Raw genomic sequence first — 20,320 nt, 5'->3', positions numbered from 1 at the left:
AGACACGTGGATTGGTAGCTTTATGCAAGGGGCTGAGGGTGGGGGGCAAGTCAATGGGAATGAGGAGAGAATAAAATGAGATTACCAGAAATGGGCATTTGAAAATTGGTATGAATTTGGCAGATTGAAGGCTGCTTCTTGCTGTGACTCTTCTAAGTACATTCTCTCCTTTTCCGTCAGAATTTAATCCTGCATCTTTAATGCCAGGTGAACTGCATCCTCTCGCCCTGTTTTCTTAAACATTATAGTTGTATTATATACCTTTGGATCTCTAGGAACAATTACTAAATGAATAGAATTTTGGGAAGATCATGTCCATTAATCATCTTCATCACCACCTCTCAAAATCCAAGATGCAAGGCCACGGGCCTGTACATTTATTGCCTTTCAATGCCATTAATTTCTTCAATTTATTTTGCTAATTTCTTTAAGCTAATCATTTACTGTAAACCTTGACTGCATCTTGGAGGTTTTGTCCATTAAGACATTCAAAATATTTGTTTTGTTTCCCTGGCATTTCCTTATTTACTAATGTAGTTTCTCCTAACTTGCTCTATGTGGGATCCAAATTATCTTTGGTTAATTTTTCCATTTTTCAAGATTCAAGATTCTTTTATTGTCATGTAGTAAAACAGATCTAATATTACACAAAACTGCTTTTAAGGTAGATAAAGATTCACCATCAGCAGAAATTCACTGGAGTCCCTTGAGAAAGAGAAGGAAAAGAGAGCCCCTTCAGAATCACCAAGTGTTTGTGGATTCACCTCCTGAGCTCCCATACTCTCTGCAGCCACACAGACTCAGTCCAAACCATAAGCAACCTGAGCTCCAGGTCCAAACCTCCAACACGATCAGGGAGCCTTCAGTGCCCAAGGCCTTTCAGGAGACCCTCCTGTTAACAGCATCCTGGTTCTTGTACGCTCTTCAGCCAGTCTTGAGTCAATCTCCAGCAGGCTGCAGCCTGGTGCGAGTCCTTTGACCGCAATTCACTAGCAGCCCGCCGCTTGTGTGGGTTCCTTACCTTGAGTTGACAACAGCCCATCACCTGTGTTTTCTTCAGCCGCAGAAACCCTCGCTGGTCTGCTGCCATGGTCCGTCCTGTAGGGTAATCTCTGCTTCTCAAATGGGCAGTTTTCTCCTGATTTTCTAGTGCCCTGCTCCAGTCCTCTGCTTCCCATGTGTGCACACCTCAAGGCAGCTGCTGATCACAGGCGCCACCCTCTTTGTCCTAGACCCTGTGATTGCAGGATCTTAAAACACCTTTAGCTCCTTTCACATGCCATTTAAAGCATGTATGGAGCCGTTGGTAGTAGGACTGGGCAGTAGACCCATGTAGGAGCGCTCTCCGACTGTGCATCAGCGATAGAAATATGCAATAGATACAGAGCCAATAGAAACGGTAGTAATTTGTTTATGCTTATCGTTAGCCTGCTGCCCTATTATGCTTTACCTTTTCTTTTCAATTTATTTGTACCCCTCTACTAAAAGCTGAAGTTTTTTTTTCAATTCTCAGACCTGTTGCATTTTTGGACTTTGCTTTCTGGGATAATTTTAATTTGCAGCCCATTTACTAAATTAAACAAAAGTCACCATTTGGGTGGTAGCCTCTGGTGGTGCATTTAAGAACTGTTGATGTTAATCACAGATTTGCATTGTCCATGCCTATGTTAATCTCATGTGCCCGTGTTAGGCCCAAAACCATCTACTCCTATCGTGGTACCTGTCCACAAACGTCTTTTAAAGATTGTAATCCCATACACCTCTACCTCTTCTTCTTGCAGCGAACTACCACATAACCACAATCATCAGAATGATAAAGATTTCCATTATATTTGACCTTAAACCTAGCTTCAGATTCATCCTATTCAAGGAAAAATACGTTATCTATCCTATCTATGCTCCTCATAATTTTATCAAGTTCTGTAAGGTATCCTCAGCATCTTATATTTCAGAGAGATTAAACATAGGGCATTTAATTTCTCTTTGTTTTTTAGTGAAGTCCCCATTCCAGGCTATACGCTGGTAGATCTCATCACAGTGTGGTGATCAGAACTGTACAAAAGACTATGTTTAGTACAGCTGCAACATGACATCCTGACTTATATACTCACTCCCCCAGCTGACAAAACCAAGCATGTTGAATGCCTTCTTCACTATCTATTCATCGGTGTCACTATTTTCAAGGAGCTAAGAACTCGTACCCCAAGGTCATTCTGTGCATCAACAGTCCTGGGGTGTGTGCAATTTACTTTTTATGTTCTGTAAGTATTTGTTTGGATTAAATTTAAACTGCCACCACTCTGACCAACTCTTCTGCAGATTTATGTTCCTTTGTATCCTTTCACAACCTTGGCCATCTATAATTCCATTAATTTTTGTCTTGTATGAAGAAATGGATTGTAATAAACAAAAAGTAAGCTGCAAATAACTCACACCAATTTTGGAAAGAGGCTTAAATTCTAGAGTTTGATCCTCCATATATTTAAGCAATAGTTTTAAACAGCAATTTCATGGTGCATGGTCTGATGGCCTCAAAACACATATAGCAACTCCATTCTTGGTGCAAAATATAGAGCGCACTTCCAATCTGTCTATGAATTGAGCAAGATCAATCAGTTCAATTCTTTTTTCCCCTTTACCTCTCAAACATTTTGCCTGCAGTTTTTCTAATGAACTTTGAGAAAAAAATGCAATATCAAGTGCCTTCTCAAATTTTAAACATACTGCAGTACAATTTCCTCAAATGGTGGTTTATAAAAAATATCATTTGTTGTGAAATTTGAACCAGAACTACACTAATGTAGACAGATAAATCAAGGATTATGTTTGAGGATACCCAGCTGATTCTATACATCTTGGTGGCTTCCAAAGAGTTCCATCACTCTTTTGCATGTTTGAATTTTCCTCTATTAAAATTTGCTTTGTTGTCACAATCAGAAACTGAAGTGCACAGAAATGGGACTGATTGTCAATTATCTGGAGCAGATAATTTCTCACAAATTCATAACTTGACATTATAGCACAGGATAATAATGTATGAATGCTTAATATGATTGTCTTACATTCATCTCCCTACTTAAATAGAAATAGAGATGAAAGCTACAAATGTACAAGTAGACCCCAGATGAAGGGATGATGAAGATGAATATCGCAATCACAATATTAGTACATGGAGATCATTAGACCAACTGAAGAACCTTGTTCAAATGTCTCTTAGCATCAATTCCTTACCTGGCAACAATTAGCTCCTGGTCTCCTTTGTTGCAGTTCTCTAAAGGGACTCCTATATAATATATAAAGAGATGATGTGCAACATTAGAAAATCACTTAAATCAATTTCAATGTCAAATTATGCCAAATATTCAACAACATTGTAGTTACCATAATTTTAGGTTTAATCTTTCATTTAGGTACAAAAGAGACTGTACCTTGAGTTAGTGAAAGTGCTTCTGTAACACCTGTTGTGGTGATACAACCACTACACTGGCCGCCTGCCTACCGGCCTACTGCAGGGGGCAACCACTGTACCTGCAGGTAGGCAACCTGGGAGGCTGGCCCCACCTGCCTGCTGTCAATCACCAGCCCGCATAAGGGCTTGGGCATGTGGAGCCAAGAGTGTACTGAGACATGGTGTATACAAGTTTAAGCTGATTAAAGCCTGTTATACAGTCTGTGGACTTTGTGTCTGAATTTTTCACACAGCAGTGCTCTCACCTGTATTTTTAGTCCTCATTTTAGTCCAAAACTGAAGGAAATTTGTAAATTGGGACCTAACTTTTTTTGAAATAAGATTGATGCTCCATATGCTCTCTCAGGTGAAAAATCCCTAGAAGAGTGAAGGGTTTCAGACTCTCTTTAACAACAGGTATCCTTTGAAAAAATACTTAAAAGAACATTATCGGGTTATTTTGAAGTATATGTGATCCTGCCCCTTAACTTTAGAAGAGTGTCCAAAAGCCCACAAAAGTATTCTACTGGCTCAGAAATAAATTGGAATACCATGGATCTGAAGAATGCAGTCAAATCTAATCATTTCTCTTTTTGTGATTGCCACACTGGTAGCATTGCTGAGATTAGTTAATGTCACTCTGAACACAATTAAGAGTTTGGATCTAATAGCTATATAGCATGACCATAAAAATGATTATTTAGCTCTTGGGGTTGGGTGGGAGATGAAGGAAAAGCACATCAATTCTCTGACCGAAATGGGCATAATTATTTGACAATGCACCATTAAACAATGTCAGTTCAAAAAAGAACTTTTAAAAAAACTTACGGCCAGTCAGTTTATGAGTAATCCTCTCTGCCAGTTGGCTTCCATGTGCCAGCTGATCTCGGAAACATTGTCCCATATAGTAATCAATATCATTTGCCCTGAGCAACTCCTCAAAGGACTTGGTGGTGTCTCTCAGGTGTTGTTTCAGAATGTGGCAGACGCCTCTGCCCTCGCGCATCTTCTGACGAAGGTGGGAGAGCTCTCGAGCCTGGATCTGGATCAGGCAATCATACTTCCTGGAAAGCAAAGCAGGATTGAAAAATGAGAAGAAAAATGAGGAAAAAAATCTGATGGAAAGTAAGGTACATATGAAGAAGGAATGTCGAATATTTGTGGAATCAACTCTTTACCAAGACATTAGTATATAAATCTATGCTGATGCTTTAGTGGAATAGGACAGGATCCTTTATATGTTTCCAAAGAGAAATGTAGTTTTAAATCACATTTGTAACTTATCAATCATTTGAAAACAGAGGAGCAGCTGATTGGGCAATTGAGGTCAGGTGATCCAAACATCTCCATAAAAGTGAGAGACTGTGTAGCAGAGTGGTCATTGTTGGAGTGGGCTGAGTCAGAGAGGAAAGAGTTTGGCTCAAGGGAGTTCAGTGAATAGAAGCTGAGGTGGTGGTGCAAGAGTTGAAGTAAGAAAGGGCCACCCTATTCAAGAAACAAAATGGATTTAGCAGGTAGGCACAGGTAAGGGCAGGCTTAGATACGATATTTTTTCCTCTAGTCATAAACGGTGGGAATGGCAGCCAAGGCAGGGGAATGCTCCTCTTGCAGAATGGGGGTTATCAGGGAAGCCAGCAGTATCCGATGACTTCATCTGCGAGAAGTGCATCCAGCAGCAGCTCCTGAAATGCCAATTTAAGGAATTGGAGCTAGAGTTGGATGAACTCCAGATCATTTGGGAGGCAGAGGGGGTGACAATAGGAGTTTCAGGGACACTATCACATCTAGGAAGCAAGAGGAGGGTAGATAGATGACCGTCAGGAGAGAGGAAAGGACTAGGCAGGCAGTGCAGGGCACCCCTTTGGCCATTCCCCTCAATAACAGGTATACCAGATTGGATACTGTTGGGAGGGATGATCTACCAGGGACAAACCACAGCAATCAGGTCTCTGGCATGGAGTCTGGTGCTGTGGCTAAGAAGGGAAGAAAGAAGAGGTGAGGTGTAGTGATAGGGGATTCCACAGGTAGGGGAACAGATAAGAGACTCTATGGAAAAGATTGAGTATCCCAGATGGTGCCAGGGTTTGAGACATCTTCAAACGAGTTCATGACATTCTCAGAGCAGAATTAAAGTTAAGTTAAGGGGCAAGTAGCCGGATGTTGTGGTCCATTTCGGGAGCAATGACGTGGGTAGAGATGGTGAGGAAGTCCTGCAAGGAGAGTTAGGCACTAGGTTGAAGGACAGGACCTCCAGGATTGTAATCTCAGGGACGCTACTCATGCCACGTGCTAGTGAGGTTAGAAATAGCTTAATACATGGCTAAAAATATGATGCAGGAGGGAGGGCTTTAGGTTTCTGGATCATTGGGCTCTCTTCCAGGGAAGGTGGGACCTGTTCTGACAGGAAGATTTGCATTTAAACTGGAGGGGAACTAACATCCTTGCAGGAAGGTTTCTAGTGGTACCAGGGGGTTGAAATTAGATTTGCAAGGAGTTGGGAAACAGAGTGCCAGAGCAGATAGAGGAATGGAAGAGGGAAAAGATGATGTAAAAAGTGCATGCACCATTAGAAGTCAATGGATTGTGCATGGTGGAAATAATCTCAGGTGCATCTGTTTCAATCTAAGGAATATTGCAGGAAAGGCAGATGAGTTTAGAGTGTGGTTTGGCACATGGGATTATGACATTGTGGCCATTAGTGAAATTTGGCTTCAGGAGGGCAGGACTGGCATCCGTCACTTTAGATGCGATAGAATATGGGGGGAGGGAGTGGTGGGGGGTGGTGATGGAGATGAAAGGGGGAGGAGTGTCATTGCTTGACAGGGAAAATATCACAGCTGTGCTCAGGCAGGACAGAGCATAGGGCTCATTGACAGAGGTTATATCAGTGGAGCTGAGGAATGGGATTGTATTAAATACTGCCCAAGAGTCAACAAAAATTGGAGGAGCAAATCTGTCGTGAGAATGCAGACGCTGAAGGAAACTTAAGTTTGTGATAGTAGGAGATTTAATTTTCCACATATTGACTGGGACTCCCATACTGTAAAAGGGCTAGATGGGTTGGAGTTCCTAAAATATGTTCAAGAAAGTTTCTAAATCAATATATTGAGGTACCAACCAGAGAGAATGCAATATTGGATCTCCTTTTAGGGAATGAGACAGGGTAGGTGACAGAAATATGTGTAGGGGAACATTTTGGGTCTAGAGTTCATAATGACATTAGTTTCAAGTTAATTATGGAGGATGGGTCTAGGTCTTGGATTGAGATTCTAAATTGGAGAAAGGTCAATTTTTAGGAAATTTGAAAGGATTTAGAATGCGTGGATTGGGATAAGATGTTTTCAGGGAAGGAGGTGTGAGGTAAGTGGAGGGCCTTCAAAGGTGTAACTTTGAGAGTAAATATTTTGAAGGTTTCTGTCAGGATCAAAGGCAAGATTAGAAGGCATAGGATTTCTTGGTTTTTGAGGGATATTGGGGATCTGGTTTGGAAGAAGAGAGGTATAAAAACTGTATAGGCAACATGGAGAAAATGAGATACTTGAGGAGTATTTTAAATGCAAGAAAAACCTCAAGAAATAAATCACGAAGGCTAAGAGAAGATATGAGGTTGCTTTGGTAGACAACGTGAAGGAAAATTCCTCAGGGTTTCTACAGGTCTATTAAGAGAAAAAGGATAGTAAGGGACAAAATTGGTTCCCCTTGAAGATCAGAGTGTTCGGTTTTGTATGGAGCCAAAAGAAATGGGGGAGATCTTAAATTTTTTTCATTAGTATTCACTCAGGAAACAGGCACAGTCATGGGAAGTAAATTAAACCAGCAGTGAAGTCATGGAACTTGTACAGATTAGAGAAGGATATGCTTGCCATCTTAAAACCAAATAAGGGTAGATAAATCCTCAGGGCCTGTCGAGATATTTCCTCGGACCTTGAGGGAGGCTTGTGTAGAAATTGCAGGGGCTCTGGTAGAAATATTTAAAATATCCTTAGCCACAGGTATGGTGCCAGAGGATTAGAGGGTAGCTTGCATTGTTGTATAGTTTAAAAAAATGCTCTAAGACTAAAGCTGGAAATTATAGGCCAGTAGCCTGACATCAGTAGTAGGTAAATTATTGGAAGGTGTTTGGATATACAATTATTTGGATAGCCAGAAGATGATTAGGAATAGTCAACATGGCTTTGTGTGTGGTAGGTCTTGTTTAACCAATCTAATAGAGTTTCTTTGAGGAGGTTATCTGGAAAGTCAATGAAGGAAAGGCTGTGGATGATATCGACATGGACTTCACTAAAGCCTTTGACAAAGTCACACATGGGAGGTTAGTCGGGAAGATTCAGACATTAGGTATTCATGGTGAAGTAGTGAACTGGATTTGACAATGGCAGGAATGGAGAAGCCAGAGAGCTGAATGGAAGATTGCTTCTCAGTCTGGAGGCCTGTGACTTTGTGGTGCGCCTCATGGATTGGTGCTGGGACCATTGTTATATGTCACCTATATCAACGATGATAATGTGGCAAATTGGATCAGCAAGTTTGCATATAACACTAAGATTGGAGGCGTTGTGGATAGCAAAGAAGGTTTTCAAAGCTTGCAGAGGGATCTGGTCCAGCTGAAAAAATGGGATGAAAAATGGCAGATGGAATTTAATGCAGACAAGAGTGAGGTGCTGAATTTTGGAAGGACAAACCAAGAAACCTCATACATGGTAAATGGTAGGACACTGAAGAGTGCTGTAGAAGAGGGATCTGAGAATACAGATGCATAATTCCCTGAAAGTGGCATCACAGATAGATGGGGTTGTAAAGAGAAGTTTTGGCATATAAACCTTCATAAATCAAAGTATTGAGTACAGGAGTTGCGATGTTATGGTAAAGTTGCATAAGACAATGGTGCAGCCAAATTTGAAGTATTATGTGCAGATTTGGTCACCTAACTACAGGAAAGATATCACTAAAATAGAAAGTGTGCAGAGAAGATTTATTAGAAACTGAGTTCCAGGGATAGGTTAAACAGGTTAGGTCTTTATTCCCTGGAGCATAGAAGAATGAGGGGAGATTTGATAGAGGTATTTAAAATTACGAGAGGGATAGATACAGTAAATGCACATTGGCTTTTTCCACTGAGGAGAGGTGAGATACAAACCAGGGGACATAGGTTAAGAGTGAAAGAGGAAAAGTTTCAGGGGAACTTCTTCACACAGAGGGTGATGGGAGCGTGCAATGAGCTGCCAGCTGAAGTAGTGAATGTGGGCTCAGTTATAACATTTAAGAAGAATTGAACAGGTACATGGTTTGGGGAGGTAGGGAGGGCTTTCGAGTGGGTGCAGATCAGAGAGACTAGGCAAAAAAAATTGTTTGGCACAGACAAGGGCCAAAGGGGCCTATTTCTGTGCTGTAGTATTCTATGGTCCTGTATTTGGGAAAGTTATCAATTGAAAGCCCATTTGTTGAAAGTGTTGATGAGCATAGACAAAATGATCAAACCCAACAGTGTTAAAGCAGAATGGTCAAAATGGCACCAAAATAGCCACTCGGATAAGGGATTGGACAACTCCTTGAATTAATAAAACTACATTCAGTAGGTGGAACTTCTTTCAAATGAAATTGGAAAAAATAGTTCCAGTTTGATTTAATATATTTACCCTGACCAGGAGGCAATTTTAGCTGAAGCACCTGCCATTTTCGTACACTTCAGTTGTGATTCTAAAGTGGTAACCCTGTGAATGAGCTTCTTTATTTCTGCATTAGACTGTGTTGTTGATTGGCAATGGTCACCTCCATCAGACTGCCAAACATCATCATCTTCCAGGTCATCAAGCTGCAAAGCTTCAAATACATCACCACGGTCAACGTTCTGCAATCTCTCCAAGCTGGAAGCATAATCACTAGTCATTGAAATTGAGCGGATACGAGACTGGAGTCTACAGATGACCTTATCAGATTCAGTCATTTGAGCTTTGAGGTCATTGATCTGTTTATGCAGGGTGGCAATATCATTAAGCTTTCCATCTTCTTCAAAAGTTGGCTCTCTCCTCAGGCAGGACTTGATTGATTGTGGATGGGAAAAGTCAGGATGGGAGGCTGAGGAGTGCAATTTCCCAAGCAAAGAGTGTTGCTGGATCATTTCTTTCTTGGAGGACGGGTACAAGTGTTCTTGAAAAACAATTTCACCGTACTCTGTTTTGGGAAATAAAACATCGAGTTAAAACAGTTTCTTTCTTGCACACAGATCATTCCTATTTACCATTTTCATTTATTCCTCTTGGAACAGCTGAGAGTTAATGCTTTAGGATTTTGACATCTCCCATTTCTTTGCCCATGAGTATGTGCTTAGATAGCTGTGGGGTTAGTTAAAAATAGTAGGTGGCCCACCCAAATCCAATTTGTCAGCTATCAAACAAATATCAAGGGTTAATACACATGCTACATCACCACAAACGTAGTCTTGTGCCCCACATATGTTGTGAAGACTTTTCTATTCCCTCTGTTTTACTAAAATAGCTTTTCCAAAATATTTTGCCAGTTTGTATAGTGGAATCTGCAAAAAAATGTTATATTTTACTGTACAGTACAAAATTGTGTAAAACAAATTGGTCAAACAATGGACCTTCACAACCATTGTGAGCTCTCTTTTTAAAATTTTTTTTCATTAAGGTGTGATAAAGAGGTGATACAGCAAAAGCGGAGTTTTCCTAACGATCAGTTTCAGGGAACTCAACAAGTTTATATTTTGGTTGATGTAAGACAAGGAAGGAACCAGTGACAAAGAGAAGCACAAAAATCAATGTTGATTATAAAATAGTGAAGTCAGGTGTTCAGTTAATGTATGTGGATCATTTGTTTGTTACTTTAAATATTATTTAAACATTTTGGAGGAAAAATAATAGTTTTGTTTTATTCCTAATCTAATGAATATTTTGTCAGACATCTGCTGGGGTAGTTAGTAGTATTATAATCCATTGCCTGGTCATCTACGTTTACATAATGTGGTGAGCCCAATAGTTCCTGTAGAAAGCATGAAAATAGGAAGTGCGGCAAGAAGAATTTAAAGTCGAGACTTCAAAGTTTTTCCACTTTTCCATTTTTTTTCTGGCCAAATGCTGCCTGAATTAATTTTCAGGCAATCTCCAGGACTAGACCTTGAGAATATTTAATAGAAATTGAATTGCTTGGTAGGTTTCAGATCAAGTCTGAGTGGGTTGTTATAATTAAATTTAATCAAAAATCCTAATTGTATTGTGTCAACCTGATTTAATTTGTTAATAAGGCACCCATCACTCTGAAACAGTATATTTATTTGACCTAATATCCTACATTTAAAAAAAGTGACCAGAATGGGATATGTTCCCAATTTTCTAGTGTTCTTTGACTGTTGAGTAAACTATAGTTTCCCCAGCTACTGCACATGCTATCAGGGGTTCTCTCCTGATTGTGCACTCTCTTTGCCTTCTTTTCTACTGCCTTTTGGCAGGCTGTTTATTTTGCTAATGGATGATTGGGAAATAAAATTAAGAGTGTGGATGAGATCCTGTCACAATCTCTTCATGATGCTTGACCTTGGCTATTTGTTCCCTCATCCAAACCTTTGTGCCCTCAAGTATTGTCATTGTGAAGCTATATGCAAGCAAGCCTGGCCTGTTATAATCAGTTCCCTCAAAAAGATAGCAAGAACAATTCTCATCTTCATGAAGCATTAACTTCATAAAACAATTAATCTATCAGTTTATTTATTCTTTGTTGGATTAACTTACTTTGTTGCAAAATACTTCAAAGCATTCTCTGAAAACCTCTAGACAGCATCATGGTATTACATGTAGGGCGGAGAACGTTCATTGTACTTCTCAGCAGTATTTAGAAAATTAACATTTGAACTACCAAATGTCATGATTGAAATGTTGTTGGCCTTCTGATGTGAAGGGGCTGGGTTCATGTCACAAAGGATTGCTTGTTATAGGGATGATGTCATGAAATGACCATAGGTTATTTAGATGTCAAAACTAATAACTTTTTTTTCCCTGCCATTCATGTTAAGATGCTGTTGTTAAATTCTCCAAGACCTCTAAATTCAAAACCTTTCTACACTACTGCACTCCCCCAAACTCACTGAAAATATCTCTTATTAAATTTTATTTCTCTTTTTACAGACTTTAACCCACTATAAGTGTAATTAAATATACTGTTTCAGGGTGATGGGTGCCTTATAATAATATTCATATTTTCTAACAACAGTGAAGGAGGGCATTCTTCTCCACTCAGAGCAATTTTATCACTCATTCCCCCATTTACTTTGCTGTAACCTATTTCCTTTCACACACCCATCAACTCCCCTGCTACCCATCTATTACCCAGCTAATTTACCAGTCTTTGGGATGTGGGAAGGATCTGAGCACCCCAGGTGATGACAGAAATTCGAATGGGAGTGAATCTGGTTGCTAGAGCTGTGGAGCAATAGCTGTAAGTGTTGCATCACTGGCAATGCCCTTTACAACAGCGTATTTCAGACAACACACAGCACTTCAAAGGGATCCGGTTCAATGAAAACTATATGATGTAGTCCACACAAAAACTGTTGGACAAACAAAAGTTTGTAAAATTATCAGGGGCATAGATGTGGTAGAAGGTAAGGGGTTTTAACTTGATTGGTGAATAAGCAGAATTGTAATTGACAGTAAGAAATGGCAGTTAAAAACTAATTAATTAAATAAATTAAGCCATAGCAAGACAGGTGACGTCAACAGCTGTGGCATGCAAGAGCTCATGGACCCACTTAAGTGTCTGAGGAGCTGAAGTCCAAGATTTGGGCACTGAAAAAAAATTTGGGCGAGGGATAGTTATCTGGACGCACCCTTCAGATTAAATACGACGGGACTGGTCTGTCAAAGAGCAGAAGGATGCAACCTATGAGCAGTGTTATAGGGGTGCAGAAGTTAGAGTTGGAGAAGCCTCAGCCTTAGATATAGCCAACTGCAATGACATTCTTGCAGTTTATACATACAAGACCAGAGAATATAGAAGGAATGAAGATGACCCCAAAGAGGAACAGTTGGTAATTCAGTTGGGGGGTGGGGGGGGGGGGGTAGGGAGGAAAATCAGAAGGAATGTTGTAGTGTCTGGGGATTGTATAATTTAGGGGAATAAACTATGTTTGCAAACTATGTGTTGATTACCAGGTACCTGACTTCAGGATATCTCCTCAGGATGGATTGGAACTTGGAATGGAAAGGGAGAAATCCAATTGTGATTCATGTGGAAACCAGCAAAATAGATAAAGATTTTTTGCTGAAGGAGGTTCTTCTCAAGGAATAGGAGTTGTTCAGAAGCAGATCCATGAGGATAATCATCTCAGGATTACTATACAAACCACGTGTAAATTGGCAAGGGGTTAATAACATTTAGAATGTCAAAAAGACAAGGTGATAGTGCAGGTAGTTAAATGGAGAACAAAAACTGGAATGTACAACAAAAAGAGTGTACCAACACGAGTATACTTCTGAGCAGCATCAGAGTGCAGGAAAATAGTTTAAAAAATACAAAACTGTAGGATCTCTATCAGAATGCAAACTGCATTAACAAGATGAATAAATGGACACAAGTATTAACATAATAAACAGGTACAATCTAACGGATACATGGCTGCAAAATGAATAAGGCTGGAAATTAAATATTCTACTATACTTAATTCAGAAGAGTAAAACATTTAGAAGAGGTAACGAAGGATATGATAAAGGCAGGTGGCATGAATAACACAGCACAAGTATAAATATCTCCTATTGAAATTAGCAAGGGCCTTGGTAAATCTGTACAAATTTCTCATAATGCTCTGGTCTCCTCATCTGAAGATGAACATGTATGATAGAGGAAGTACAAATTGGAGGATTATCCTGCACAACAGATTATGTAGACTATCCTCTCGAGAATTTAGTTGAACAAATGATCTCAGTGAAGTATCCAAAATTCTTAAAGCCCTTGACAAGGTAGATGCAGGTATGAGTTATCCCTGGCAGACCTCACAATCTCAAAGCAAGGTGCTGACAATTCAGGACCAAGTTGAGAAGCTATTTCTTCGTGCAGAGTGAATTTCTCTACCCAAGGCGGCAAATGTAAACTTAATTGCTATACTGAGTTTTTTTTTGGATTATTTGGGAAATTGAAGGAATAGCACAAGGAAAGTGATATTAAGATTTAAAAAAAAAGTCATGATTTTAGTTGAATGCCAGAGCATGGACTAAAGATCTAAAGGTCTAATCCTGTTTTGACTTCTTAAGTAGGTCTTATTAAGTTTTGCATCTCCATTTACAAAGTGTGCACTTAAGTTCCTCCTCTTTTAGGTATTGTAAGACTTTTAGGATAAAGTTAAGGAGGATGCCTGACCAAGCTATATAGGGTCTCCCATCCTGGAAATATTCAAATACTTTTGTCTTTACCTGGACTACTGGCCTCTTCTCTTTCAGCTTCATTCTCGCTTCTTCCACATGTTTCATAGCCAAGATCCTGCAAGTCCACTTGCACCTGTTTATTATCCTGCTCCACTGATGATTCAGCTGTAGAATGTATGAACATTATAGTAATAAGAAGAGTAAAATTCAGAACACATAACCTTGCCGTACAACAAAATTAAATGTTGCTGTTGGTTTTCAAGATTAATGCAGTCCCATCAGTTCAAATAACCAACAATGCAAAAAAATACTCTTCAATTAGCTCATTATCCCAGTTTCCCTTTGATCAGATAGGAAAAAAATAAAGATTACCCGATCATCACATTATGCTCCAAATATTATTCACAATCAAGAGAGAATATTCTGCTTTCTGCTCCCGTGACTGCCATCCTCATCATGAAGAAACCTCTTTATTCATGTGTTTCATTTACTGGAAGAAGGCTGTCACGTGACACTTATCAAATTCAGTCGGAGGATCTACAGATACATTTTCTTCCCCAAAAAAGTAAAGGGTTTATAGGTTCATTGGTGCACGGGATGGGCTCATGGGCCAGTTGCTGTGCTGTATCTCTAAATTTAAAATTTTACCATGTTTTTTAAAAATTATGTATTTCTCAAAATATCAAGTCATCTTTATAAATCCTTGCTGATTGTAAAAAAAACTTTTATTCGCATTATTGGACATTGTGACAATATTAACTTACCCATAATTTCCTTTGGAAACAGAATGTTAGGTTTCCCACACAATACACAAAAATGCAGGATCAAATCACCAAACATGCCAAGCAGGTGTGCAACACTGCTAGAGCGTCACGGAGCACTGTTCTGGGCACCTCATGGGGCCACTCTGGGTGCCTCCTTGTCGCTGTTTTTGGGGAGCTCCCACACCTAAAAAATGAGCACTGCACCCCTGATATGAAATAAAAGGTAAGCAACATTTTTAGCCTGAGCCCTTCGTCAGGAACCAGGAAAAAACAGGTAACCATCTGAATAGAAAAGTGGGAGGAGGAGAGGAGGAAGGAGGGGGAAGGAGTACAGGCTATAGGCAAGAGCTAATATGTGGATACAGATGGGAGGGTATAGGAGAAAGATATAGAAAAATGATAGGGCGAGAGGACGGAGGACTAGCTCTCTGATGGGAGAAGGAAGGGAAAGGGATGGGGAGTGGGGGAAAAGGAGACAGAGGGGTAGGGAAAGAGAGATTGGATGAGAGAGTTTGCAGAAATTGGAAAAGTTGACATTAATGCCATTTGGTTAGAGTCTGCCATATTGGAAGACAAGGAGGTGTTCTTCTAATTTGCGGATGACCTTGATTTGACAGAATATGAGCCAATGGACCAGTGTAGCAATGGAATGTGGTATTAAAATGGTTGGCGGCTTGGAGGTCCTTGCTGTTGCAGCAGATAGAGAGGTGTTCAATGAAATGATCTCCTAGCCTGCATCCAGTTTCTCTGATGTAGAGGAGGCCACAATGGGAGCACCAGATGCAGAAATTACACCTGTTGCTTCATTTGGAACAACTGTTTGGCACCTTGGTTTTTGTTGTTTTGAATATTTTTTTTTTAAATAATTTTAAAATAATTTGGATTAGGGATTATTTTCAATCAAAACTGCTTTGAAGTAGCAGGCAATCTGAAGCAAATAATTTATCATAAATCACTGTTTTCACTATAAATGTTTAGATGGTCATTTTGGAATGTGCCCATCAGTCTTTAAGGGAATGCTCTCTGTTTAGTATCTACTGAGGACATGTTGTGATTTATAAATAAGGGAAATTGAATCATCCTGTAAGAAAATACATGGGCTTGGCTGCAACGTACGGTGCTCCTCGACTTGCGTTACGATTGGGTTATGTTCTGATAAACCCACTGTAAGTGGAAAATCGCAAGTTGGAAAAGAATATAGTATTGCACCTACCAAACATCATAGCCTAGCCTACCCTACCTTAAATGTGCTCCGAATACTTACCATAGCCTACAGCTGGGTAACTTTATCTAAAACAAAGCCTATTTTATAATAAAACGTTGAATACTTTCTATTCCACACTGAAAAAAAAACAAATTTTAATTCATAGAAAAATATAGCAATAACGACCATCATAACTTCGAAAAATCAGGTCATATCATCGAAAGTAGAGGAGTATCTGTACTGAGCTGGGGAAGGCAGTATGAGTAGCAGGAATGAGGAATTGGTGATGCAACCCAGATCTATCATAATTTTTAGATGTGGCCCATAATATGCCCACAAATAGACAAGTGTACTAAAAATATGAAAGAAGGAAATGCAAGATACATCATTGATTTATCCCTTTGGCAAGAGAAAGAAGTGGTATTGGGGATTGTTGAAAACAAAGTGGGTACAGGAGTTGTTAGCAAGCACAAAGGTAATTATTGTCGAGAAAGATAATAATGTCAATAAAGGAAACTGATCAACTATTTAAAATAACCGCCTTCCCTCGTCAGACCTAAAGACCCACTAACAGTGCAGTAAGATATAAGTGAGTCTTCTGTGTTCCCCTTTCCCCACCCTTTCAATTCCTTCTGAGGAACTACTGGGCCATTGGATTATTGTTGAATCCCTTGTCGGCTAATCTGCAAATACACAATTTAAAAAAGGACAATGGAAGATAATCAGGTCAACACACTGAATAGAACTTTGTCCTGCGTCTTGATGAGCTAAGCATAATACATACTGAGCATGTCTTTGTATTGTTGCAATTGGTTATCTTGGGCCTTTACAGTGGCTTCAGTCACTACAAGCTTCTCCTGTAATTCTTTGTTCTGTTGTCTATACTCAGCTAGCTTGGTCTGAAACTGTTTGGATTGTTGTCCAAGTTCCCCATGATGCCATGGGCTGTCACCTTGCAAAATAACTGCAACCTGGATAGTAAAAGAAAAAGAAAAGGGTTACGGAGAAATTACAGGGAAGAAGCAATTTAAGAAACATTTATAGTGTTTAATAAAATTTCATACAGAAATATATCAGAAAATTCCTATGAAATCAGTAATTAGTTCCTTATCCAATTTTCTTTAGTCACTTTCTCAAGATGTTGACCTCTCTATGAAAATTAAACATGCTTTACACATCTGCTTTAAAATTTCTCCCCTCAAGCTATGTCCTCCAGTGTTTGACATTTCTACTCTGGGGAAAAAAGGTTTCCCTATTTATACTTCTCATAATTTTATAAATGTTTACCAGGACACCCTTAACACCTCCTATATTTCACTAAAAACTGGAGATCCTTCTTTATGATTTTTTACCTGTCTTCCAAAATTCTTTCCCACATCTCTCTTGCCTATGTCATTTGTACCAATATGGATCTCAACCTCCGGCTGCTCTTTCAGAATGGCCTGTGCTCTCTCAGAAAAATCTTAGACACTGGTATTATTAGATATGCAAAACACGATCCTGGAATCTCAATCATGGCTATAAAATTGCCTGTCTTGTGCCTCTGACGAAAGAATTCCTTATCACTATAGCCCTTGCCCTACTCTGCTGTGGAACAGAGCTAGTTGTGGTGCCATAGATTTGGATGCTGCAATCATACCCGACGGTATTCAAAATGATATAATGCAGTTGCTTGAAAGGGGATCAGAAGAATCCTGTGTAGTACCTGCCTGACCCTCCCGATATTCACCCAGCTATTTGATTGAATCTTTAGTTTGACCGCACCCTTAACTGTTGCTCTTTCCATAGTTGCTGCGTGACCAGCCTGAGGTTCACCAGCATTTTCGACTTTCGATGTTCATCCAGCTTTCCTTATTGTATCCAGACAAGTCTGGCCTTCCACTAACCACACAAACATAGACCAAGAAACTTAATATGCTAGTAAGCCTTTCCACCTTCCCAGCATATTTTTGTTTAATTGCCCCTTTCTGAGGACAATTTCATTTAGTTACATGGCTTAATTTTCACCAACTTCAAGAATGAAGAAGTTAAAAAGTGAACATTTGTTAAGATTGTGTGCATCAAAGTAAATATTTTATCTGGTAATCACATTTTCTTATTTTTATTAACTGGCTCTTTATGTTAGTCATCAGTAAGTATAGTTTGGGGAAAATATGTCCAAAAATACAAAATGCTTTCATAAAAGAACAAACTCAATGACTAGAATAGAGGATCAATTCACCTTATTAGTGTTTATGCCTAACCAATCTCCAAAAAAATATTAAAGTAACCTCAAGCTTTTCATCTACATTATTTTCAGTTTAAACACAGATGAATCAATGCACCTTCCAACCAATACCATGACAACAAACAGGAAAATGGCCACACGCGCGCGTGCGCACACACACACAATTTGGAATTTGTTTTAAGAAGTGGCAATGCAAGTTAAACTATTATGGGAAGCTCTTTGCTAAATTATAGCAGTGTATTCGCACTAACCTGCTGAACAGCATCAGTCACATTTGGGGTCTCATTATTAGCTTGTGACAACAGAGTTCCAAGATTCAGTGAATGGGGTCTGGCCTGTTTATACTCTAGGTCACACTGATGCATGTCTGGCTTTGAATGCTGAATCTGAGTCATACTAAGCTTTGACTTTAGTCGCTCTATTTCTTTGGCCATATTTACGATGAGCTCTGGATTGAAATGTTTTTCTCCAGTCTGGGAAGAGTTGAGCTCCAGTTGTTCTTTCAAGAGACTGATGATGCTTTCCGAGTTTTGTAATTTCACAGTTAACTTTATAATCTCCTCTCTAAGGCCCCATACATCAAGATTGTCCTTTTTTCTATCTGTCCTCCACTCCTGTAGTATCAGATCATCCTCCACAGTTCTCTTCGGCTCAGTGTCTTCCAGAGTCTGATAATGTAGTGGGCTATGAAGAAATAAATACAATGTAAATGAATGCTATTGCCAGCATTTTTAATCTTGTCTACTTAAATACCATGTCAAATCAATTAAAGACAAAGGTTATAAAGAACATCTCATAACTTTATCCTTCCCTATTAACATGTTCTGATGTTTCAGACAATCAACAATCCCCATATTCAAACATTCTTCAACATCTACCTTATAAACCAAAAATCTGTGTTCTTACTGTCATACTTATAAAGACAAATTGATGTGTTTCACAAGTACATAATGCAAATGCAAATTGCTGATGTGATCAACTAGACCTTACCATGAGCTAACATTTGTTCAATATATTGAAATCAAATAATGATTCACAGAGAAAAATCAAAATTCAATACCTTAGTCTGGAAAGATGACCATCTGAAACAGTTTTGCCACAAATGCCAGATGGTCAGTTGAGAGCACTCACAAATTCTTGCTTTACCACAGATCTAGTTTACTTAATTTGATCAGTTGCCTATTGTCTTGAGGCAAGTAAACCCATCCCCCACATCATCTCCTCATAAATTAATTGGCCCAGTCTAGTTAATTTAATTAACTAGATGATCCATTAATGTGATTTGAGATGGAAGCAAGAGACAGTCATTAGTTCTAAATTCCAAGATTGTTATCTGTTAAATAAATGTGAAATAAATAAGTGTTCCATTGTATAGGATATTTTCTTATTCTTTGAGTAAGAATTATTTAACAATGGCCTGTATTTGAAGTAAGCATCATGATACAAAAATCAATGTTTTTCTTGCAATAACTTTTAAATTTCCACACACATCCATGAAGATGCTGCTGGCAGCTAACTGCACACCAACTCTGGAATTCTGATGGAGTGCAGCAGGGGACAGGATTTTGATATAATTCCTCTAACTTTTATTCCAGATTTATTGAAGAATTTCGTCCCAAGCAAGTAAAGGAACAACTGGAATTTTCTCCTTGCTTTAAACGGAAAGGAATGGCTAAGAGTCTAAGGAAAATGCCTTTACTGTAAAAGTAACCATAGCTTTTAATTTTACCAAAAACATTGTAAAAGAAATTTAAGATTCTTGATATACTTTAAGGTGTTTAGGTTGTGACCAACTGCTCGTAACAAGCAGCAATAGACAATGAACCAGACAGTGTTTAATTTTAAACCAATCTTTAACACTAAATCTATTCCCAGATGTGTGTGTGCATGTTACCTGAGCCATTATAGTCCAGGTCAAAATCTAGAAAGTTACTTCAAAGTTCAGTCTTTCAAATTCAGTGTTGAAGTGTAGGCCTTTGAAATTTGATGCCCAGAATTATGTTCAACTGATGGGAAGACACAACTTGTGGTTGTTACAGACTCACAAATTCTTCTTGCATTGCCTTTGAAGAAATGTCCATCCACATAAGCTGTGGTCATAACACTCCTGGTCCTTTTGTTGGCAAGACTCAAACTGGGCAGCCTCCACAAATCTTCCAAGTAACTTCACTGCTAGTCACATTTGAAATGAAGCAGTCTCTCCTTGTGACCTCCACTGTTAGTCACAATCAAACTGAAGCACCTTGTTACCCAAAAAGGCCCAGTCATTCACAGAGCAGGCTTTGCTCTGAATTGCACAAAAGTTGT

At 39.1% G+C, this 20,320-nt stretch overlaps 1 protein-coding gene across 20 annotated transcripts in view; it reads right to left on the bottom strand.

Annotated features, from left to right (window-relative positions):
* pde4dip (phosphodiesterase 4D interacting protein) overlaps positions 1-20,320 on the bottom strand; it is a 564,002-nt gene that overhangs the window by 65,737 nt on the left and 477,945 nt on the right. For all 20 annotated transcript variants that reach the window (XM_069938250.1, XM_069938253.1, XM_069938249.1 and 17 more), the window contains 6 exons: positions 18,265-18,697; positions 16,571-16,757; positions 13,867-13,983; positions 9,085-9,619; positions 4,277-4,512; positions 3,232-3,283 (listed from right to left, as the gene is read on the bottom strand). In XM_069938250.1, coding sequence (XP_069794351.1) covers positions 3,232-3,283; positions 4,277-4,512; positions 9,085-9,619; positions 13,867-13,983; positions 16,571-16,757; positions 18,265-18,697 — 1,560 coding nt within the window. The remainder of the gene's footprint in view (positions 1-3,231; positions 3,284-4,276; positions 4,513-9,084; positions 9,620-13,866; positions 13,984-16,570; positions 16,758-18,264; positions 18,698-20,320) is intronic.

This window comes from Narcine bancroftii, chromosome 5, assembly GCF_036971445.1.
Source record: "Narcine bancroftii isolate sNarBan1 chromosome 5, sNarBan1.hap1, whole genome shotgun sequence".
Taxonomy (NCBI): Eukaryota; Metazoa; Chordata; class Chondrichthyes; order Torpediniformes; family Narcinidae; genus Narcine; species Narcine bancroftii.
Note: the sequence above shows the minus strand (reverse complement) of the source record. Positions and strands in the feature narration are given on the sequence as shown.